Source organism: Brachionichthys hirsutus, chromosome 21, assembly GCF_040956055.1.
Source record: "Brachionichthys hirsutus isolate HB-005 chromosome 21, CSIRO-AGI_Bhir_v1, whole genome shotgun sequence".
Classification (NCBI taxonomy): domain Eukaryota; kingdom Metazoa; phylum Chordata; class Actinopteri; order Lophiiformes; family Brachionichthyidae; genus Brachionichthys; species Brachionichthys hirsutus.
The window spans coordinates 9,676,018-9,699,829 of NC_090917.1; the positions used below are offsets into that span (position 1 = coordinate 9,676,018).

Sequence of the window (23,812 nt, forward strand, 5' to 3'; positions counted from 1 at the left end):
ACATTTAAGGGGACTGTAAGGTGACTTCCAAGCGTTTGTCACGGGAACAGGTGTTTCAATCTCCTAGATGAGTCCCATCATTAGTTTGTGTTTGATCGACATTCAGTCATTTGGGGCCAAGAGGAATGTGTTTCTCCTCTGCAGACATTCATGTAATAGAAGAGACAGATTGTCTGAATTCCCTTGTGTTTCCAGGAGAATGATTAAAACGAGAGAAACAAAGTAGGAAAACTAGCAAGCGGCATGGCTGTCTGATAACGGCTGTCTCAGGGACCAGGTCAAAGAATCAGTCGTTCAGATTCCAGCAAGGGCAGGTGGAGGACAATCACACGCCTTCCTAAAGACATCCTGACAACTTAATTTGTGGAGTTGGACTGGGAAGAGAAGGATGGATGGAGTGGGCAGGAAGTCAAGAAAGGGCATGAAGTGTGACTTGCTTCCTTTGGCAATTAGCAAACACTTCTCACTGAAGAATGGAGTCAGTCACGTAGCGTTGCAGTTCAGGAATCTAACGAAGCTCTACAGCTCAAAGCGAGGCAGCTTTTCACTTCAGTCTTTTTGTTCATTTATTATGGTGCCAAGGTTTGATAAAATCTCTGCACTTTATTTTGCCTTGTATCCAAGGAATTACAAAGACCCTCCGAATTCTGTCCGGCGCCACTAACATTATCCTTGAGGTGAATTACGCTTGATTGGCTGTGCGCTGCCTAATGCCCTACAGAAACCTCATCTTTATATTCATCTGCTGCTCTTTCAAGCATCACTGTTGGGAAAACTAAGATGTTGTGCAACTGCTTAGAAAACTGTTTGGTTGAACCAGCCATGTACAATGTACAGACAAAAGACAATCCTTGTCCTGAAGGCAAAGCATCAACATGGAGAACAAAGTTCTGACTGACATCATGCTGAAGTTCAGTGCGTTGCATGCTGACCTGCTGACCCGAGTGGTGTGATTTTAGATCTTAATGAAACCATGTTTTAGAATATTAACCTCTCTTTCCTTTCTTATTATCCAGATTGCTGAGGCGTCAAACTTGTTCCTGAATCGAATGCTGAACAGAGACACCATCACAAGAATAACATATAAAAGTAAGTTCGTTGCTCATTTTCTGCTGTCGTTCCAATAGAGGGGCCCGTGTGAAGTAGGCCAACGCCACGTGGCGGCCGCAGTGACGCCGCTAGATGCTAACCAGCAGCAGATTCATCCTGTCATGGATGCTGTGTTACAAGCAGGCAATGTCCAACTCTGGATGTTCTTGGCTTCAGCTAGCTAGCTCATTATGTGAAGCTGCAATTCTTTCTTCTTCTTAGCTTGATCAGTTATTTGGAAAAAGTCTGACTCATTTTAACATGATGAATCCACATTTATGAGCTATGAAGTGTAGGAAAGTTAGAATGGAAGCAAAGAGTGAGGCAGGCTCATGGGGGGAGATGTTATGCAAACTTGCTGTGAATGGAACACACACACACACACAGCTAGCGTGGGGGAGCATGGAGCAAGGACAATCCTAAACAGTTGTTTCATGTAGAAGATGAAAAGCAACCTTGTTCTTGTGTTAGCCTGAAGCTACTTACTGTTGGATGCAAAACTATTCAGCTTTTTTTACTGTTTAGGTTAGGTTTAGACCAGACATGGGCAAACCACGGCCCGTTATGCTTTTCAATACGGCCCGCCGAACTTGTCCAATGACCAAAAAATTCAAAATCATAACTTTCATTTTGTCCCTGCAATACCCGTGTTTGACCAGCAGATGGCGCACTGACCATCGATGGCTTGTAGCGTATTGCTCTGCTTTTAGTTTCGTTTCCCCCATTGCTGGTGTCCCGTCTCCTGTCACAAGACCCTGAAACCGACCCGCAGGAGCTGCAGTTGGAACTGATTGATCTTCAGTCCGACTCCGCCTTGAAGGATAAGTTCAAGTCTCTTAACCTGAATGACTTTTATGCCTCACTTAACGAAGCCACGTTTCCAAACCTCCGGAGGACGGCACAGAAGGTGCTGGTGTTGTTTGGCTCGACCTCCGTGTGTGAGCAGACGTTCAGCGTCATGATCAATAAAGCCCGTTATAGATCCAAGTTAACGGACCAACATCTCAGATCTATCCTGAGAATAGAACAGCAAAAATAACTATGTTCTGTTATGAAAGAAAATGCATCTGGAAAGTTTGAACGTGCGTCTTTTAATGAAGTGCGCGTTTATGCACAGCAGTGGAACAACAATGAGTGCAGCAGGAATGATTGAGATTTAGTATTTCCTGTTTTGATATGTTTTTTCAATAAATGTTGGTTTATTTAACTTTACGCCTTCAAGTGAAATTTATTAAAAACAGGTGCAATCACCAGGTTTGACAGATCACAGTGTCATTGCTATTTTAATCTATTTACATTTCTCCTCACACCGTTGTTCTATTTTAATCTATTTACATTTCTCCTCACACCGTTGTGCCAAAATATGTGTAAATGCTGCATCTTGCATATTCATTGAGACAAACGTACTACCTGGATTAGGGCTATTTTGCACGTTTGAAAGACGCAGTTCTTCGTACACACTGTTAGTAAATCGGGTTGTACATTTATCTGTGTGTGTACTGTGCTATGAGGTTTGCACACTACACGCAGCGTTTTAGTATATCTGAGCCAAACACTCATCCAAATGCTCCTGGCCCGGCCCCTCGGTCAAAATTTCAAACCCAATGTGGCCCGCACGTCGAAAAGTTTGCCCACCCCTGGTTTAGACAATAGGTTTATTCTCAATGTTCTATTTATAGCCTGTTTATGACCAAATAACACAAGGACAGGACGTGCAAAGTGAAGTTTGTAACAAGTATCCCAAACATTAACGTTATGCACATCTGTATGCATCTTCATTACTCAGGCAGTTCGGGCAGAAAGATCCGAATATGCAGCAAGGGTCAACAAGCCAGCCATTTATTGGGTCGTTGTTAAATGGAAGGGGCAGTCCTTCGTTACATTGGTTCTTTTTCACAATGGTCATTGAAGGGATGCTGCAGGAAAGGCTGCTGAAGCACCTGCATGTGAGTTCTTGCTGGCGGAGGAGGCGGCGGTTGACGGCTGCTCTCCAGAGGATGCTCACGGCCAGCCTGCCGTGCTGAGGAAGTGGCATCAGCGAGCAGATTGCCTGAAGCGATCTTCAAAAAGAGGCTAATAATGGGATGAACGTGGGGAGTAGTGAATTGCTGGATAAATGTACTGACCCCTTGTGGTTGGGAGGAGTCTCTAAGGCACCAGGTGGAGCGATAAGCTGCAGGCTACGGGTAGACGGAGTGGGAGGGTGTCTTCTGGGTCCAGCTGGAGAGGACCGTGGACTCAGAGCTGTCAGAACTCCCTCTCATATATGCTGTCTCACACACACACACTCAGTCGCACACTGTCCCCTCATGCTTATTAAATATGCAGTAATGCTGCAGGCAAACAATAGGAAGAGGATTATTTGTTTCAGCCACTTAATGCTTATAATTACGCTTTTCAAATAAAGGTTTTTTCATTTATTTTTATAGTAAATATTTGTATTCCCAGAATTAAAGCATTTGAATTAGCATTGAAACTACCGTGACCTCATCACAACAGCAAGCATCCCATTTAGCAACGAAGGCCGACGGATGACGAGTTATCAGGATTGTGTTGGTGCGATGCAAAGAGGGCGGCGGGGGGGGGGGGGGCTGCAGTCTGTCTGATTAATGGCCTGAGAGTGGAGACGGGTTCCCTCCCACACTCGCACTACGGACAACTTGGCGTGATCAGTTTCATCTAAGCTGCATGTTTGGGAGAAACCCCGAGAGAACCCAGGCAGACACGGGGAGAACATCAGAACTCTGACAGAAAGAACCGAACCTGGAACCGTCTGCTGTTGGCTCCAGGCCGCCCCCATGAGCGTCGAGCCTTTGTTCTTCAAAGAACGGACGTGTGTGTGTGTGTGTGTGTGTGTGTGAGAGAGAGAGAGAGAGAGAGAGACGCGAGTTGGGATTCAGCCTCTCGTAGCTTTGTCCGCTGATTCTTAACCTCAAGAAGATCAATCACTGAGGGATTCATTCGTTCATACGGGCGATGGTGGCGTAGGTGGTTGAACGGGTCGTCCTATGATCGAGAGGTTGGTAGTTCGATTCTCGGCTCTGGCACCTGTGTACACTGTCGTTGTGTCCTTGAGCAAGACGCTTCACCCACATTGCCTGTGTGAATGTAGCGAACGAGGGAATGCCGGTGGCAGGGCAGCTGTAACTACCCCGGGGTAGCTGTATCTACCCCGGGGCAGCTGTATCTGCCCCGGGGCAGCTGTATCTGCCCCGGGGTAGTTACAGCTACCCCCCCGGGGCAGCTGTATCTACCCCGGGGCAGCTGTATCTACCCCGGGGCAGCTGTGGCTACAGTAGTAGCCTCACCACCAAGTGCGAATGAATGAATGATGCATGTAAAACGTCCATCCTGAGACGCAGGAGGATACAAGACCAACGCATTATTATTATTATTATTATTATTTATTCACTAATGTAGAGAAAATGTAAAGCAGAATTCATGAAGGACGTTTCTCAATCAGCTACAATTAATATTCCTACATATATTAACCAATGATGAGCTGCATGTTTGTTCATCAATAAACACAAACAAGGCGCTTTGCAGAGAGGAGCCCCACGATTGGTCCAAAACTTTACGTTTTGGTTTGCTGCAGCTGTGAAGATGTAGCGACCCGTTTGATTGATGGTTGCACAGATTGAATGTCCTTGTTGCTTACAGTAATGGATCTCAACCTGGGGGGTCAAGGCCCCTAAATCTGCCCCAATAGAACTGAGAACGTCACCGTGAGTGAAACGCTCCTTCTTTCCTGTCTCTCCTTGCACAGATGACGCGTATCTGCTGACTGGCCTGAACATCGAAGAGATCTACCCCGAAACGATCAGCTTCATCACATACGACGGATCCATGACCATCCCGCCCTGCTTTGAGACCGCCACGTGGATTCTTATGAACAAGCCCGTGTACCTGACACGCATGCAGGTGAGCCGCAGCTGCAACGCTAACACGAGCCACCCGGGGCCTGCCGTCCGTTGCCTTGGCCTCAATGGCTTCTCTTCTCCCCCCCCCCCCCCCCCCCTCAGATGCACTCCTTGCGTCTGCTGAGCCAGAACCAGCCATCTCAGATCTTCCTGAGCATGAGCGACAACGTGCGCCCGGTCCAGCCTCTGAACAACCGCTGCATCCGCACCAACATCAACTTCAGCGTGCAGGGCAAAGACTGCCCCAACAACAGGGCTCAGAAGCTCCAGTACCGAGGTAGAAACGGGTCACCGTTTCAGCTCGCCGTCGTCTCACCAGCTTCATATTCACAGGGCTCAGAAGCTCCAGTACCGAGGTAGAAACGGGTCCGTTTCAGCTCGCCGTCGTCTCACCAGCTTCATATTCACAGGGCTCAGAAGCTCCAGTACCGAGGTAGAAACGGGTCACCGTTTCAGCTCGCCGTCGTCTCACCAGCTTCATATTCACAGGGCTCAGAAGCTCCAGTACCGAGGTAGAAACGGGTCCGTTTCAGCTCGCCGTCGTCTCACCAGCTTCATATTCACAGGGCTCAGAAGCTCCAGTACCGAGGTAGAAACGGGTCACCGTTTCAGCTCGCCGTCGTCTCACCAGCTTCATATTCACAGGGCTCAGAAGCTCCAGTACCGAGGTAGAAACGGGTCCGTTTCAGCTCGCCGTCGTCTCACCAGCTTCATATTCACAGGGCTCAGAAGCTCCAGTACCGAGGTAGAAACGGGTCCGTTTCAGCTCGCCGTCGTCTCACCAGCTTCATATTCACAGGGCTCAGAAGCTCCAGTACCGAGGTAGAAACGGGTCCGTTTCAGCTCGCCGTCGTCTCACCAGCTTCATATTCACAGGGCTCAGAAGCTCCAGTACCGAGGTAGAAACGGGTCCGTTTCAGCTCGCCGTCGTCTCACCAGCTTCATATTCACAGGGCTCAGAAGCTCCAGTACCGAGGTAGAAACGGGTCCGTTTCAGCTCGCCGTCGTCTCACCAGCTTCATATTCACAGGGCTCAGAAGCTCCAGTACCGAGGTAGAAACGGGTCACCGTTTCAGCTCGCCGTCGTCTCACCGGCTTCATATTCACAGGGCTCAGAAGCTCCAGTACCGAGGTAGAAACGGGTCCGTTTCAGCTCGCCGTCGTCTCACCAGCTTCATATTCACAGGGCTCAGAAGCTCCAGTACTGAGGTAGAAACGGGTCACCGTTTCAGCTCGCCGTCGTCTCACCAGCTTCATATTCACAGGGCTCAGAAGCTCCAGTACTGAGGTAGAAACGGGTCCGTTTCAGCTCGCCGTCGTCTCACCGGCTTCATATTCACTGCAGGAATTATAGATCAGATCAGGAAACGGTCTTCGTTCATCGCGTTTCTGTTCCCAGTGTCGAGGAGCAAACGGTCATTGAATCGATTATCTTGGCTGGCTTTGCTTTTTGTCTTCAGCGAGGTTCGTCACCGTTAGTTACCGAGTTCAAAGAGATGTAGCAATGTTGTCTCATCCTTCTGAACTCGACTCTCACATTCCTCAGGGGGCGGATTTTTTTTAAACCTGCATTCAACATTTAAATTGATAAATCTATAATGTTACGTTTGAGCGCTGCGTTGATCAAAAATAAAGAGCTGGTCGATGCGTTGAAGAGAAAAATAAGAAATATAATATATGAATACCCAGAGGTTTGTAATTGTCACCATCGAGATAAAGGGGGGGGGGGGGGGGTGTAATCGGCTACTGAAGGGAAACGCAGCCTTCGTTTTGTTGCCGTGTTTACTTCCAATCCTGGCCCAACCAGGTTTGGTACAGGTTGCCACTGGACTGCCCCCCCACCCCCCCCAGCCACGCCCCACACACACTCAAGAATATTGCACTTGCATTGTATCCGCTGTCCTCTCTCTTCCAGTGAACGAGTGGCTGCTGAAGTAGTCCCTCGTCCCTCGGACGAGTGTGGAGACGACTGATGAAGAGGACGAGGACGAGTTGTGACCCCAGGCCTGCAGCTGCACCCCATCTCAGATTATTCCATGGCGTTGTACAAAGACTAACAGCAGGAACACAAAGAGATTGTTTTCCTACATCGAACAGTTTGAACCCATGACCTAACGCGTGCTAACTAGCCCCTTCCTGCTCTGCAGACATTTTGATACTTTTTGGGAGAACACCAAAACTGAACACTTGGAAACAAATGAAAATAAATAATATGGAAGTATTTATGCGATAGCCTTCCAACCAATAGGACAACGTTGGGACTTTAAAGCCTTTGTACATAAAATAGTTGTTATCAATGGGAACATCCAGGGACTCAGTCACTGCCCCCCCCCCCCCCCCCCCCCCACCCTCATGGATATGTCATTACAGTCACCACCAAGGCATGCAATCAGCCACACCTGCAGCGTGGGAGCACGACTTTACTCTGCCGTGTCATCGGCCATGAGCAGAAACGTACAGGCTGTCTCAGCCTCACAGCAACCAGAGTCTTGGCCTTGTTTGTACATATTATAAATGATCAATACTGCAAAAGAATTAATATTATAAGAAAAGTCATCAATTAAAATCAAAATATATATTAAGATTATTTTAAAATCTTAAAAAGCTTGGTGCAGTTTGAAGTCCGGAGCCGTTCTGAGTTTGAGCTGAGCCCTTTGTTTCTGTTTTATTGTTTACAAAGGTCACACACTGTGTTTGAGTAACGTTATCAGCCCAATCAATGCGTCTGGGAGGTTCACTTGGGGAAACGCTTCGGCATATGAGGATCTGACTTATTGTATGTGTACCTGTTTTGTACTGTTCCATATTAAATGTGTTTATCTCAAGATTTCTCCTCCGGCCTATGATCAATAACACGGCATTCCTCAGTCGTACCAGCGACGTGTGGTGAGGATGATGATGCTGAGGCACTGACTTCATCACAATCAGATTTACAAACTTGTGAATAAACTGTAGCACACAAAAAACATGTTTAATTAATAAAATAATAGTATGGTCTTGTCTTCACTTATAAAGGAAGTCCATGCACTTGATGTGCTAGCTGTAGCTACCAGCTAGCTTTACCTTGCTGTGTAGTGAATAGAATCCCTGGGATCACAGCGCCCCCTACTATGAGGCAGGAAAAGTGCGTGCCTCACCTAGTTCCTCTTTTCCCGCCGTTTTATGATGGGTCAGCACAAAGAAACACGACATTATATACATCAGCTGAATTATGGTAATTACGTTCTTCAAATCAGTGAATAAATATAAACTCTTATTTTAATTTTCCCTTTGCATGATAGCCGGTGAGGCACGGCTTTCACTTTCATGCTTTGAGACAAGACGTGCCAAAAATAGTATTGTTCTTTTATAGTGCGGCATTGGTGCCGTCACTTTAACTCCACAACGTAGAGACTTTTGATTATATTTGCAAAGAAACAGAAAATCGTAAATGATTCTTTTTAACAAGGCTTTATCCTGCTACGTCTCCTGAACCCTCTCTGATTGGTTAGTGGACACTCACAGAAGCATGTCCAGATGTGGTCCACAGCCCGGTGTCCTGTTGCATCATCCCTTCATTATCTTCCTGAAGCCCTGATGTGGAGAGAAATGCTGCTCTCCAGCATGTCTGTTATGCTGAGGACAAGGAAGACAAAGATCTCAGAGGCCACCAATGGCCAAGTCTATGCAGGCCACCCCCTGACGTAGGACATGGAGGGCGGAGCCAAACCCAGAGAAGAATCTGTGACAGTGATCCGTTGCTCCACACCCCCTCACCAACGGCCGACACCAAGTCACCGTCGCTCCTTCACATCTTCATGACTGCCGTGGGCGTCTCCAGTCCGTCCCTCTCCACAGGAACGCTGGGTGCTATGAGGGACTTATTAATGGCTGCGCTCGGGTGTTCCGGGGGACCTTTGATGATATTACATTAATAGGAATGTCATAAGGCAACGGCACACAGGGAGCTGGACTGGAACAGAACAGATGCTGAGCTAAATTGAAAATGTGCAAATCCCAAATGTGTGACTGCAGAGCTGCACCCTTCCAGATGTGTTTGCACCAGCGCGGCCTTCAATCAGCCCTGTGTCAGTGGAGCTCCAGTTTCTCCTTGATTCAGTTCAAAGATCTAAAAGCTTAATTTATTTCAGAGCAAGAAGGAGCTGCTCAGTTTCACCACATTAGTCCCTCAGGCAGCTGAGAGCGGAGCGCCCTCATCCCGGGGGGGGGGGGGGGGGGGGGTCCATCCTTTAAATTAAGATTTAATGCTTCATAGCCATTGAGGTACTTCACCATAGCATCGGACTCTCAGCAGCTCTCCTACTCCCATGATGCTTTTAGCACGCTGCTGAGCATCTCAGACCCAGACCGCATCGTTTCCTGCTTTACCTGCACAGGTCGGTCCAGACAGTGACAGGATGTTACACCCGAGGTGTGTGGAGGGCAGGTATTGCGGGTCATTCCTTCCTGCTGCTCTTATAATCAGTGAAGTTCGTATTACTGGCGGCCGCATATTTAATCTGTACAGACTCTTGTGTGTTTGCCTAAAACGTTACTTGCTCAACTGTTGCTGCTGTAAATGCACTTTCCCCTTGGGGGGCTAATGGAGGGCATATCTTCCCCCGGGTATGTCCATTGTCCTCTGCAGCAACCAGCACGCCAGCCTGAAATGAACGCTCCGGCCCATCGGACTGGGCTTGTGGGGTAAATGCAACGTATCACACATTTGTGGCTTGTCCTGCAGAATTGCTTTTAAAACGCATGTTGTGGGTTATTGGAGCGAATGTCTCCTCTTTGTCTCACGCGCACACACACACACACACACACACACACACAGATAGAAGCCTGTAGGCCTTTGAGACAGGCCTGTTCTACTGCTGTGTCCCATAAATTGCTGCTGGTCGCTCGGCTGCGGCGGCGCAGTCGGGCGTGAGGGGCTGCTGGTTTTATTACCACCGTTCCTCTTTCTGTCTGCATATCCTGCTTCTATCAGCCAGATGGGCTGCCCTCGCTTTGCTTTTTAAATGGTTGTGGCCTGCACGTGTCCTGTGTGTGTTTGGCTTTCACATCTCTGCCGAGGGAGGAGAGGGCTCATGGGGCCGTCATTCCAGGTGAATTCTGTTTAATGCAAGCCTTTCTTGGGCATCTGCAGTGATCTCAGCATCACTGTCACACTGTGACCTTGTGACGGCCACAGGTACTTTCTGTCAGCAGTGCTTATGCATCCTATAAATTCTGTAGATCTCTTTCCCATCTGTTAAGCCTATTTTAGAGGAGGCATTTTCTTTTCCCACTTAGCCACGCCGACTGTCATCAAGCATTAACACGCACACTTGTGTGTCGTATTGTAAAGTCACCACTTCACCTGCACCGTGTGTCGTTGGTGGAGGAGTCAGTCGAGTCATTGAAAGGCGTGTCTTAAGACTCAAACCTCGTGGCCATGCTCACCTGAACCGTTAACAGCAGCATGAGAACACTCTCTTGGATCCTTTATGAGCTGATTCTGGTTCCTGTCTCCTGAAATCGAATTAACAGAAGATAGGAGCTCTCTGGCTCCGCACAGATCAATTATTCATTGTGGTTTTTTTACAAAGATTCCAGGGAGTTCCTGTGAATGTTAACGACCCGGGAGCAGCCGGCAGACTCCACTGACGGACCTCTCTGGAACTGAACCAGCTCCTCCTGCTCTCTTTGCTGTCTGAGTCGCCACGTCTGCCAGGCAGAAACTTCACCGCGCTCTTGTTGAATAGTGAGTCCATTGCCGTAGCTGAGAGGAAAAAATAGATTATATATACAGTATAGATAAATCTATCTGTCCACTGTTATTTATGTGAATCAATGTAAATCAAGACTTCCCATTTTCGCTCACACCTTTCGGGGGTGTTTCACAAATTGCTTTCTATAATTAAAGCTATCTTTTCATGTTTTGGTGTTCTGTTCTGGGAAATAACATTTTTAAAAGACGCACGCTCTGCAGTGAATTCCAAATGGATGCTGAGTGCCACTCGTGTATTATTTACAGTGAGAGTACGCTAGTATATGACCTGAGCATCTCCTAAGTGCTGGCTTTATTCACTGGCTCATTCGCTGAGCAGTCAGTTAGAGCTGAGTGCTTGTGAGCATCGGGCGCTCCTTCGTGGGGTTGCAGTGGTTTAATATTTACAGCTGTGATCTTGTCCCGTCCTCACCAGGACGACAGTGTCCTGAACATGCAGAAGAGATGACAAAAGGGCCAGTTCACCAACAGAATTAACCTCATTCATGATGTACTGAGGAAGTCAGGGGAAAGGTCTAAATCAAGCAAACAGTCAATTCATTTTTATTTCTATAACACCAGATCATGACATAAAGTTATCTCAAGGCACTGAGTAGCAGGGAAAGACAGAACCCGACAAAGGCAAGGAAAACTTCCCTTTAACAGGCAGAAACCTTGGACAGAACCCAATACTCATAGTGGGAGGCCATCTGTCTGGACCGGCTGGGTTGAGCGAGAGAGAGAGAGAGAGACAGCGGTAGAAAGACACGTAGAGACAATGACAGGTTTACAGTATATCTATATTCATGGGTTTGTGTTGCACGGTAAAGTCAGCAGGTGGAGCTGTAGGTGTGCGTCAGAGGTGTCGATCGATTGTTGGTGCACAGCTGGAAATGAGGTGGTTTAACTATGTCATCCCAAATCAGTGTCAGTGTTACCTCCCGTGATGTTGTCCAGGGTATGAAGGGAGGAAGACAAAATAAATTGTTCCCTGGAGGAAAGGAAAGCAACAGAGACCGATCGGCGTGTGTGAAAATAAAATTGTTTATTGATTAAGGTTACCCAAATGAGAACACTGGTCAAAACCATGAACCAGGATACCAGGAAACAATCACAAAATAATACAGCCTCTATTCTCACCAGAAAAGAGTACGTCACACAATGTCTTTATCCTCTGCCCTCTCTGGCCGCACCTCTCTCCACACGCTTTGACTGGGACCAGCTGAGTCCGATCAGAGGGGGGGCAATCACCTGGAGGAGGAGAGTAGGGAGAAAGACACAAGAAGGAAACTACTGCGGCCCTCGGGCCGTGACACCCCCTCCCATAAGACACAAACCAAATTCATTATGGCATGTGTGTAAATAGTCCTCACTGCCAGCGAGGGAAGACTCAACATTCCACCATTCCTAATGGGAGTTACAAACTAATGGTCTCCCCTCAACCACGGGACAGAGCGTCCGCCACGACATTTTCAGCCCCTTTTTTGTGCTGAATTTGGAGGTTGTATTCCTGCATTAGCAGCGACCAACGTAACAACCTCTGGTGATGGTAGAACAGTCGGGACGGCCTCACACAGGAACTCTGAGTTTGTTAACTTGCCACCCTGCTGGCCCACAGATGGCGCCTTCAGGCCATCATCAGCCTCAGCACACACCAAGGATGGGGACGTTATAGGGAGCTCAGGTTCCCCTTGGGAGGACTCACGGGAAAAATAGGGCTTGAGCATGTTTACGTGACACAATCTTGTTTTCTTTCTGCGTTCCGGGGGGGGGGGGGGGGGGGGGGAGATTACGTATTCGGTCTCAGACACTTTCCTGTCCACCACATATGGACCTAAAAAGCGAGCAATGAGCGCTCCACCGGGTACCGGTGACAACACAAGCACCTGGTCACCCAGTTGGAACTGACGAGCCACCGCCCTTTCATCCGCCCCTGAGCAGCAGAGAGAGACTCTTTTGCAATTGACGTTGCAGTATGCAAGCGTGTCCTACAGTCAGGACACGCTTGGCGTCACGAATCGCAAACAACATAAAGGGCAGACACGCATCCCAATCCTTACCCGTTTCGAAACAAAACCTCTGTAGCATCGCCTTCAGGGTTTGGTGCCACCGCTCCAATGCCCCCGGTGACTCTGGGTGTGCACACCTAAAGCCTGCAAGGTTTGTTTGAAGGTTCTGGAGAGGAAATGAGTGCCCTGCTCTGTCTGCGTCACACGCGGCAAACCAAACGTGGTAAAGAACTTTATGAGCGCTTTACTCACCACCGATGCAGTGACTCTTCTAAGGGGAGTGGCCTCCGGAAAACGGGTGGACACGCACATCACTGTTAACAGGTATTGATGGCCGGACAGTCTTTGGCAAGGGTCTACAGTCTACCATGACATGCTCAAATGCTGCACCAACAGCTGGAATAGGACGCAGAGGGGCTGGAGGAACCTTCTGGTTCGGTTTACCAGTGAGCTGGCAGGTTTGACAAGTCCTGCAGAAACGAAGAAGTGCTTTAGGATGCGATCATACGTCTTTGTGACGCCCCGATGGCCAGACCACAGATGCTCATGCGCTAAAGCTAACACCTGCTGTCAATAACCTGCTGGAATGACGATCTGATGCACCCATCCCCAGTCCTCGCCCGCTACTCCTAGCCACGGGACCCACCGACGCACCAACAGACCATTGTCTGACATGTACATAGGCTCATCACCAAGGGAGCGGTCGCTTTCAGCCACCACCACATCTAAACATCTCTTTAAGGAGGGGTCGGACTTCTGTGCTTGAAGAAGGTCGTCAAGATTTACCGGCAACTTGACCTCTTGGAGAGGAGGGAAAGCCACAGAGGGTAACTTCTCCTCAGAGAAAGCTGTCGCCAACAAGGAATCTGAAATGGGGAGAAAGACGCAGACACGAGAAGGAAAATACTGCGCCCCTTGGGCCGTAAAGATTTTTATTTTATTTTTAAAAACAACCTTTATTTACATTTATATATTATATTTCACTCTCGGTGGCAGCGAGATCTGAACAGAATAAATGAATAAATTGCTTCATGTTTATAAAAAGTCACCGAGGGCCAGCTCCCCCCGTCAGACACACGGCACAGGACACTGTCGACCCCCCACATCTTCAGAAAGTCCCCCATGTTCCCCGTGGCCCTGTGGAACCCAAACCCCAGCCTCAGTCTGGCCCTGACGTTCAGCCTCCACAGGGGGGCCTTGTAGAGGATCCTCCACTGCAGGTCTCCAGTTCTTTTCTTCAGGGGGGCCTTGTAGAGGATCCTCCACTGCAGGTCTCCAGTTCTCTTCTTCAGGGGGGCCTTGTAGAGGATCCTCCACTGCAGGTCTCCAGTTCTCTTCTTCAGGGGGGCCTTGTAGAGGATCCTCCACTGCAGGTCTCCAGTTCTCTTCTTCAGGGGGGCCTTGTAGAGGATCCTCCACTGCAGGTCTCCAGTTCTCTTCTTCAGGGGGGCCTTGTAGAGGATCCTCCACTGCAGGTCTCCAGTTCTTTTCTTCAGGGGGGCCTTGTAGAGGATCCTCCACTGCAGGTCTCCAGTTCTCTTCTTCAGGGGGGCCTTGTAGAGGATCCTCCACTGCAGGTCTCCAGTTCTCTTCTTCAGGGGGGCCTTGTAGAGGATCCTCCACTGCAGGTCTCCAGTTCTCTTCTTCAGGGGGGCCTTGTAGAGGATCCTCCACTGCAGGTCTCCAGTTCTCTTCTTCAGGGGGGCCTTGTAGAGGATCCTCCACTGCAGGTCTCCAGTTCTCTTCTTCAGGGGGGCCTTGTAGAGGATCCTCCACTGCAGGTCTCCAGTTCTTTTCTTCAGGGGGGCCTTGTAGAGGATCCTCCACTGCTGGTCTCCAGTTCTTTTCTTCAGGGGGGCCTTGTAGAGGATCCTCCACTGCAGGTCTCCAGTTCTCTTCTTCAGGGGGGCCTTGTAGAGGATCCTCCACTGCAGGTCTCCAGTTCTTTTCTTCAGGGGGGCCTTGTAGAGGATCCTCCACTGCAGGTCTCCAGTTCTCTTCTTCAGGGGGGCCTTGTAGAGGATCCTCCACTGCAGGTCTCCAGTTCTTTTCTTCAGGGGGGCCTTGTAGAGGTTCCTCCACCGCTCAGCTCTTTGTTTGTGGGGTCGGGGCAGAGGCTCCGCTCCTCCGGTCGCAGCCTCTGCCTCCAAAGTTCCAGACTCCTCTGGACCAGCCTCGCCGAACGGACCCCCAGCATCTGTCCCACAGCTCGGGCGTCGGCGAGGCTGGTCCCGCTTTGTCAACGAGCTGCTTAAAAACGACAGTGTTAGACTGGTGCAGGACTCCCCTCAGACCTGGGACAGAGACACACGTCCAGCCCAGCACCACAAACCAAAGGCTCCTGTAGCAGCCAGTGCAGAGAGGTGGGCCTCTGGGGTCTTCTCCACTTAAACAAAGCACATGATTTACAAACCCCTGATAAAAAGTCGGAAGACTACTCACCTTTAAGTTAACTCTAAGATCGGTAAAAAGCAGAGCCCCATCCAGGCCCAGGTTGCTGACCCGCCTGAGTATGCAGCTGGCCACGTCCCTCCACACCAACTCTGGAGGTCCCGTCAGGAGCCTCCGCACAAACTGAAGCCTGAAGGTGGCTGTCCTACTAGCCAGGTGGATAAGGCCCTGCCCCCCCTCGTCTCTGGATAAAAACAACACTGACTGAGGCACCCAGTGTCGCCCTCCCCCAAAAACATTAATCAACTTGCTCTGTATCTGAGCTAGGAGCCCAGAGGGCGGGTCTAGCACGGTGAGCCGGTGCCACAGCAGTGCTGCAACAAGATTATTTCAAACCAACACCCTTCCCCTGTATGACATCTGGGCGTGGATCCACCCCCACTTTGACAGTTTGTTCTCCACTCTTTCTAGAACGCCCTCCCAGTTTTTCCTCACCCACTGTTCTTTCCCCAGGCAGATGCCCAGGTACTTCAACCCATCCCTCCTCCAGGTGAGGCTTTGAGGGAGAACCGGGAGGCCCCCTCGCCACTCCCCCACAGCGAGAGCCTCGCTCTTGGCCCAGTTCACCCTCGCAGCCGATAAAACACTGAACTTCTTAACAACATTGACCATTGTGTCCATCTTTTTGGTTTTTTAGAAGAACAACGAGGTCGTCAGCGTAGGAGGATAAAATTACATGATTGTTAAAACCGGGTAGAAGCAGCCCACAAACCTCAAAACGGAGACGGATGTGAACCTGGTGTATTGGGACAACTCTTGGTGATGATTGGATGAAGGGGTAGAATTAAGGAGCACAAATAAATCCATTGCACTCTCTCCTCAGAACACTGTGTATTTGTCACTTTTTGTTTGTTCATGTTGTATGTTCACTGCGGTGTGCACAGCCCTCTACGGCGGTAAGCAGGTAATAAAATCAATAAAATAGGAATAGGCTAGGCTGCCAAGAGGGCAGGTGACGGTCACAATCACTATAAGAATAAAAAGCACAGAACTCTAACGTTGTGTACGTTGTTACTGTTGAGCACGAATGCAGACAAGGTATAGGAAAGAAAAAAAAGCCGGAGACGGTGAAGAAGGGGTTCCAGGGAGAGCGCATAGAGCATCCCGAAAGAGCGCAGCCCTGCCTGACGCCTCTACGCACCCTAAAAGGAGCACACAAGCTACCATTGATCTTCAGCACACTCTCAATGTCCCTGTACAGCACCTGGATCTCAGCGACGAACCCAAACCTCCTCATGGTCTCCCAGAGGAAGCAGTGCTCAACGTGGTCAAACGCTTTTTCTTGGTCTAATGCGACCAAACCTACGTTAAGACCTAATGAACCAGAGACCTCCAAAACATCCCGAATCAGGTAGATATTATCCACCATGGACCTGCCTGGTCCCGGTGGATGACCTGCTCGACAGCTTCTCTCAGGCGGTTGGCCAAGGCTTTGGAGAGTAGCTTGTAGTCGGTGCAGAGGAGGGACACCGGGCGCCAGTTCTTCACCTCCTCAAGGTTTCCCTTCTTCGGCAGGAGGGTGACTACCGCTCTGCGGCAGGGATCCTGAAGACAGACTTTCATGAAACACATCGATGAGGTCTGGGGCAAAGACGTCCCAGTAGGCTTTAGAAAACTCTACCGTGAGCCCGTCTATCCCCGGGCCTTCAGCGCCTTCATCTGCAGCAGGGCCGCACGCAGCTCGCCCAGACCCAAAGGGCGGTCCAGCAGCGCATTTGTCTCCCCGGAGACCTGGGGCAGACCCCCACAGAACTCCTCCAACAGTTCTTCATTTCCCCTATATTCACTGTTGTATAGGGAGGAGTAGAACCCCACCGCCCTCCTCCGGATCTGGCCCGGGTCACCCAGCTCCCGCCCTGTCTCCGACAGGAGTGAGTGGATTGTTCTCCTCTGCCCACGCTTCCTCTCCAAGCCAAAGAAGAAGCTGGAGGGTGCATCCGTCTCCGAGATGTTCCGGACTCGGGACCAGAGGAGCGCGCCCTGAACCCTGGTGTCCAGCAGGCCGGCTAAAGCCGTCTTTTTACTTTTGAGGGCTCAATATATCCTCAACTTCCTGTGGTCTCACTGAGTCTCTCTAGCTCCACCCCATCGGTCTCCAGATCTCTGATAGACCTGGCGACGTGGTGATGTTGAGGGTGTGCTGCTGACACAGTACTCTAATCTGAATCTTGCCATGGTCCCACCGCTGCCTCAGACCACTAAAATCTCCCTTCCTCTCTCTAAAACCGGCCTAGAAATAACTCAATGCTGCTTTAAAACTCTGGTCGTGCGTTAGAACAGAATTAAAATGCCAGTAGGCGCTTCTCGGTGAGATGTTTTTGATAAAAACGCTACATAAAAGCAGGGCGTGGTCAGTAAATCCTACAGGTAAAATGGTGCTGCTTTTAAAAACACTACAGTGATGTTTAAAACAATAAAAGCGGTTGAGGCGAGCTAAAGACATCCTGTTCACGTCTGTGTGCATCCTCCATACGTCCACCAGGCCGTGGGACGCGACCAGCTGCCTCAAGGCGAGCTGGGACCCCGGGTGAGGCTCCGCATGGTTCCTGTCTAAAAATTCATTTTCCGTGCAGTTAAAATCTCCCCCTAAAAACACAATCTGAAGACCCCCATCCCCTCAACTCCTCCGTGACCTTTCGAAAGAAGCCCCTCCTCTCTGCGCCGCTACTAGGAGCTTAGATATTAATTAGAACAATATTAAAATGGTTGAAACCAGCTCTGACCAACAGGCACCTGCCCTGGACGACGTGCCGCACCTCTGTGGACTTGGGGGTGAACCCTTTGGAGAGGAGGAAGCCCACCCCGGCGCTGAGCGAGGTGTTGTGGCTCAGGATGGCCTCCCCCTCCCACTCCCTGCACCAGTCCACCTGGTTCCTGCCATCTCTGTGTGTCTCCTGAAGGAGCATCGCATCTACCTTCTTCATTTTGACGGTTTCAAACAGCACAGCTCTCTTCCTCACGTCTCTGACTGCAGTTAGATTTAATGTGCCGACCTTTAAAGTGTCCATGGTGAGGGGGGGGGGGGGGTTTAAAGGTTATACTAGAAACCAACAATATAAGTAGTAACAGGCTAAAAGGCGTCATACCGAGGTAACTAAAACAAAGTCAGGGCATGCCCTTTCTGACCTTGAACATGCCCCTCTTTAGTCTAAAAACCTCTTGGTGGGGGGACCATACTCGGCCTTGTGCCTGCTGTGGTGTCGGGCAGAGGAGTAGAACAGCCCCTTGTCAGGGAAGTAGTTCTCTATCTTTATGTTCTTCATCCCTTTAGTTATCTGTAGGTACGACTTCAGCTGCGCTGCAGGATACAGCTTCTCCTGAGGAGCCGTCTGCGTCTGCGTCTGCGAGTGAGACAGGTCACTGCAGTCAGTGTTGCAGCTCTCGCCGTCACTACTGTCTGCCTGACCTCTCCTCTCAGCCGCCTGTCTGTTAGACTTGGCTGCAGCTACCACACTGGAGCGCTCCTGCTCCGTCGCCTCTCCAGCTTCCCCTGTCTCACCTGACTCACCTGTCTTGCCCTCTCCTCCTCCTGCAGCACCGTCAGCAGCGGAGCCTCCTCCTGAGATACACTCGCGGCATCCTCTGCCCCGACCCCGCAGACCCTTTACCCGACCTCTGATTCACCCCCGACTACAATGAGCTGGAGACCTCACCATACAGACTACCAACAACCAACGCTAAGTGCCTATACAGCAACATTGTTAAAACAATAAACAGTGAGACCCTATGCGACAGAGCTACAACCATCTGGACCAGCAGTGGAGGATCCTCTACAAGGCCCCCCTGAAGAAGAGAACTGGAGACCTGCAGTGGAGGATCCTCTACAAGGCCCCCCTGAAGAAAAGAACTGGGGACCTACAGTGGAGGATCCTCTACAAGGCCCCCCTGAAGAAAAGAACTGGAGACCTGCAGTGGAGGATCCTCTACAAGGCCCCCCTGAAGAAGAGAACTGGAGACCTGCAGTGGAGGATCCTCTACAAGGCCCCCCTGAAGAAGAGAACTGGAGACCTGCAGTGGAGGATCCTCTACAAGGCCCCCCTGAAGAAAAGAACTGGAGACCTGCAGTGGAGGATCCTCTACAAGGCCCCCCTGAAGAAAAGAACTGGAGACCTGCAGTGGAGGATCCTCTACAAGGCCCCCCTGAAGAAGAGAACTGGAGACCTGCAGTGGAGGAACCTCTACAAGGCCCCCCTGAAGAAAAGAACTGGGGACCTACAGTGGAGGATCCTCTACAAGGCCCCCCTGAAGAAGAGAACTGGAGACCTGCAGTGGAGGATCCTCTACAAGGCCCCCCTGAAGAAGAGAACTGGAGACCTGCAGTGGAGGAACCTCTACAAGGCCCCCCTGAAGAAAAGAACTGGGGACCTACAGTGGAGGATCCTCTACAAGGCCCCCCTGAAGAAGAGAACTGGAGACCTGCAGTGGAGGATCCTCTACAAGGCCCCCCTGAAGAAAAGAACTGGAGACCTGCAGTGGAGGATCCTCTACAAGGCCCCCCTGAAGAAAAGAACTGGAGACCTGCAGTGGAGGATCCTCTACAAGGCCCCCCTGAAGAAAAGAACTGGAGACCTGCAGTGGAGGATCCTCTACAAGGCCCCCCTGAAGAAAAGAACTGGAGACCTGCAGTGGAGGATCCTCTACAAGGCCCCCCTGAAGAAGAGAACTGGAGACCTGCAGTGGAGGATCCTCTACAAGGCCCCCCTGAAGAAAAGAACTGGAGACCTGCAGTGGAGGATCCTCTACAAGGCCCCCCTGAAGAAAAGAACTGGAGACCTGCAGTGGAGGATCCTCTACAAGGCCCCCCTGAAGAAAAGAACTGGAGACCTGCAGTGGAGGATCCTCTACAAGGCCCCCCTGAAGAAGAGAACTGGAGACCTGCAGTGGAGGATCCTCTACAAGGCCCCCCTGAAGAAGAGAACTGGAGACCTGCAGTGGAAGATCCTCTACAAGGCCCCCCTGAAGAAGAGAACTGGAGACCTGCAGTGGAGGATCCTGCACGGAGCGATCGCCACCAATGCGTTCCTTGCAGCGGTCGACCCGGGACTGAGGAACGAGTCCCCCTTCTGAGAACGTGTTCCATGTTCTCAGCGAGTGCAGCAGACTCGCTGGGTTCTTTAGATTCCTTTCTGGGGTTTTTAATCTGCTCACTGTCGTTTCCACTGTCCCTGCTTTTATCTCTGGTTTCAGGAGCAAAAAGACGGACAAAGCCAAGAGCTGCCTCTTGTGGGAGACCACATGTCTCAGGAGAGGAGACATACAGCCCGACAGCACCTTCCTCGCCAGGGACACCACCTTTCCGTGCCGTGACAGATCTTTACAAAAGAATTAATCACTGATGAACGGCGGCACGTTGGACAGGGTGACGCGGACAGCGGGTTGCGTCAGCGGCAGCAGCTGCACGAACAGCCCGCTGACCGTGATCCCCGTCTCCACCAGTTTGTGGACCTGCTCCACCTTCTCAACAAACATTACCACCGCCCCGTTCATCCGGGCGGCAGACTTCACGGACCCGTGTCCAATCATCTCCCCCACCACCAGCGTGGCCTCCTCCATACTCACGGGAGACCCCCTCCCACCTTTACCCCGTGCTTCCGAGACAGCCGGGGGAGGTCCCCGCCGGCCGCCATGGCGCACTACTCTGGCCGGCAAAACCCCCCCACTAAACCCCCACCCCTGACTACACCCTGAACCAAGTATAATCAAGAAAAGAACAGAAAAAGGAAGAAAAAAGCACACATGAACCACTCCTTCTGCCACTCTTTCTTCCGCTCCTCGAACACGCTCCTCCCACACGAAGAAGAGGAAGAAGAAGAAGAAGAATCAATCAGAATCAGAAGAATCAGATGGTGTTTATTGCCAGTTCACAGACTAGGAACATTTCTCGGTGAAGTCGTGCTACAGTAACATTAATGACTAAATACAAAAAACATATAATACAGACACATCAGCAGCAGCAGGAGTGGATACACAGATGTGTACTAGCAGCAGTAAACTATCAGTGCAAATAGAACAGAGCAAGTTATCAGTTACGAAGGTTCAGGAGCCGGGACAGAACCATTAAGTGTTCATTAGTCTTACGGCTGAGGGAAAGAAGCTGTTCTTGTGGTGGGAGGTTCTGGTCCGGATGGACCGTAGCCTCCTGCCTGAGGGGAGAGGGTCAAAGAGTCCGTGTCCAGGGTGGGAAGGGTCGGCTGTGATCCGACCTGCACGCCTCCGAGTCCTGGAGACATACAGGTCCTGGAGCGATGGCAGCTTGCAGCCGATCACCTTCTCCACAGCACGTACAATGCGCTGCAGTCTGTGTCTGTCCCTGGTGGTGGCGCCAGCGTACCACACGGTGATGGAGGAGGTGAGGACGGACTCCACGATGGAGGTGTAGAACTGCACCAACATCTGGGTCGGCAGCTTGAGTTTCCTCAGCTGCCGCAGGAAGTACATCCTCTGCTGAGCCTTCTTGGTGAGGGAGCTGATGGTCGGCTCCCACTTGAGGTCCCGGGTGATGGTGGTGCCCAGGAAGCGGAAAGAGTCCACGATGGAGACGGGGGTAGGGGAGTCTGTGAGGGCGAGGGGGGGCGGTGGGGCTGTGACTTTCCTGAAGTCGACAATCATCTCCACTGTTTTCTGGCTGTTCAGCTCCAGGTTGTTGCTGCTACACCAGGACACCAGCCGGTCCACCTCCCTCCTATAGGCAGACTCATCACCGTCCGAGATGAGCCCGATGAGGGTGGTGTCGTCCGCAAACTTAATCAGTTTGACGGACTGATGGCTGGAGGTGCAGCAGTTGGTGTACAGGGAGAAGAGCCAGGGGAAAGTACACAGCCCTGGGGGGATCCGGTGCTGATAGTCAGGGTGTCCGAGACCGTAGACCCCAGCCCCACATGCAAGAAGAAGAAGAAGAAGACATTATATAACCTGCATGAGCTGAATGTAATTATTCAGGACATAGATTCAGCCTTTGGATCTGTGACTACTAAAATGTATTTATTTTATTATCTATTAATGGCTGAAGTGTTATCAGTTAACTATCATAAGAAACACAGTTCCCACTGCTTGCTAGTTTGAGAATGGAGACATCCCGTTGCACCGTCCTCGAGCCGTTGTCCTGATGAGACATTAGTCACACGTGAGGCAAAGCAGCATCACTTCCTGCTTAAATCTCCCTGTAGGTCAGTCCAACACTGGCAGGGTGTAAAGTTGATGAATGTTCTGTGTCCTTGTCTCAGAGGTCAAACACACAGTCTTGGTTTATGGTGACTAAAGGAGCCGTCCTGATAAATCTTGAAACTCCGGTAGAGGTGAAGAGAAATGTTTGAGGGTATGAGTTTATTTTTTCATTTCATTTTCTAACCGCTTATTCCATTATCGGGTCGCGGGCCAAGCTGGAGCCAATCCCAGCAGTCAATGGGCGAGAGGCGGGGGACACCCTGGACAAGTCGCCAGTTCATCACAGGGCAACACAGAGACATACAACCAGCCACACACACACTCACACCTACGGACAATTTAGTGTCACCAATCAGCCGAGGCTGCATGTCTTTGGTGGGAGGAAGCCGGAGAACCCGGAGAGAACCCACACAGACACGGGGAGAACCCGGAGAGAACCCACGCAGACACGGTGAGAACCCGGAGAGAACCCACGCAGACACGGGGAGAAACCAGAGAGAACCCACGCAGACACGGTGAGAACCCGGAGAGAACCCATGCAGACACGGGGAGAACCCGGAGAGAACCCACGCAGACACGGGGAGAAACCAGAGAGAACCCACGCAGACACGGGGAGAACCCGGAGAGAACCCACGCAGGCACGGGGAGAACCCGGAGAGAACCCACGCAGACACGGTGAGAACCCGGAGAGAACCCACGCAGGCACGGGGAGAACCCGGAGAGAACCCACGCAGACACGGGGAGAACATGCAAACTCCTCACAGAATGGCCACAAGCCGGAGACGAACCTGCGACCATCTCGCTGTGAGGCAACAGTGCTTACCACTGCGCCACCGAGCCGCCCTCGGTACGAGTTTATAGATGAGAGCAAATGAATCTTTCGTTTCGGGGCGTGTTTGTTTCTGCAGGCAGGGTATCGTGGAGCCCTTGCTGCATGTCCCCTCCCTGCCTTGCTGCATGTCCCCTCCCTGCCTTGCTGCATGTCCCCTCCCTGCATTGCTGCATGTCCCCTCCCTGCATTGCTGCATGTCCCCTCCCTGCCTTGCTGTCTCCTCCAGCCTTCTATCTGAAGCACAAGTTGATCAGGAAGGGGGGGGGATTTGTTTTGTGGCTGTTTTACCTTTTGATCACACCTTACTGCTACTGCTAGTAAAAACGTGGATGCTGCGCGGCCGGTGCTCAGGCTCAGGCTCCACCCACTGGAAGTTGCCATCTAAAACGATCACCATCCATCCATCCTCCTTCGTGTCGATGAGGTGACTGCACTCGTCCCGACTACAGCCTCTATTCGGTTTCTGCTGGAGGGTACACCCTGCATGAGACGCCACGTCACCAAGCAGACAGGAAAGTGAAATGTGAGATATACATGTAGCTGATGAGGAGTGACCCCTTGATATATTTTTACTATTATATTTATTGCCATCCTTACCATTAGTGTTGCTGTG

The 23,812-nt window shown here is 50.7% G+C and overlaps 1 protein-coding gene across 1 annotated transcript in view; it reads left to right on the forward strand.

Annotated features, from left to right (window-relative positions):
* Positions 1 to 6,947, forward strand: part of ca10a (carbonic anhydrase Xa) — a 137,447-nt gene extending 130,500 nt beyond the window's left edge. The window contains exons 6-9 of the mRNA XM_068754580.1: positions 1,017 to 1,089; positions 4,856 to 5,010; positions 5,112 to 5,286; positions 6,925 to 6,947. Of these exons, the coding sequence (XP_068610681.1) occupies positions 1,017 to 1,089; positions 4,856 to 5,010; positions 5,112 to 5,286; positions 6,925 to 6,947 (426 nt within the window). The remainder of the gene's footprint in view (positions 1 to 1,016; positions 1,090 to 4,855; positions 5,011 to 5,111; positions 5,287 to 6,924) is intronic.
* The last annotated feature ends 16,865 nt before the right edge of the window (positions 6,948 to 23,812 follow it).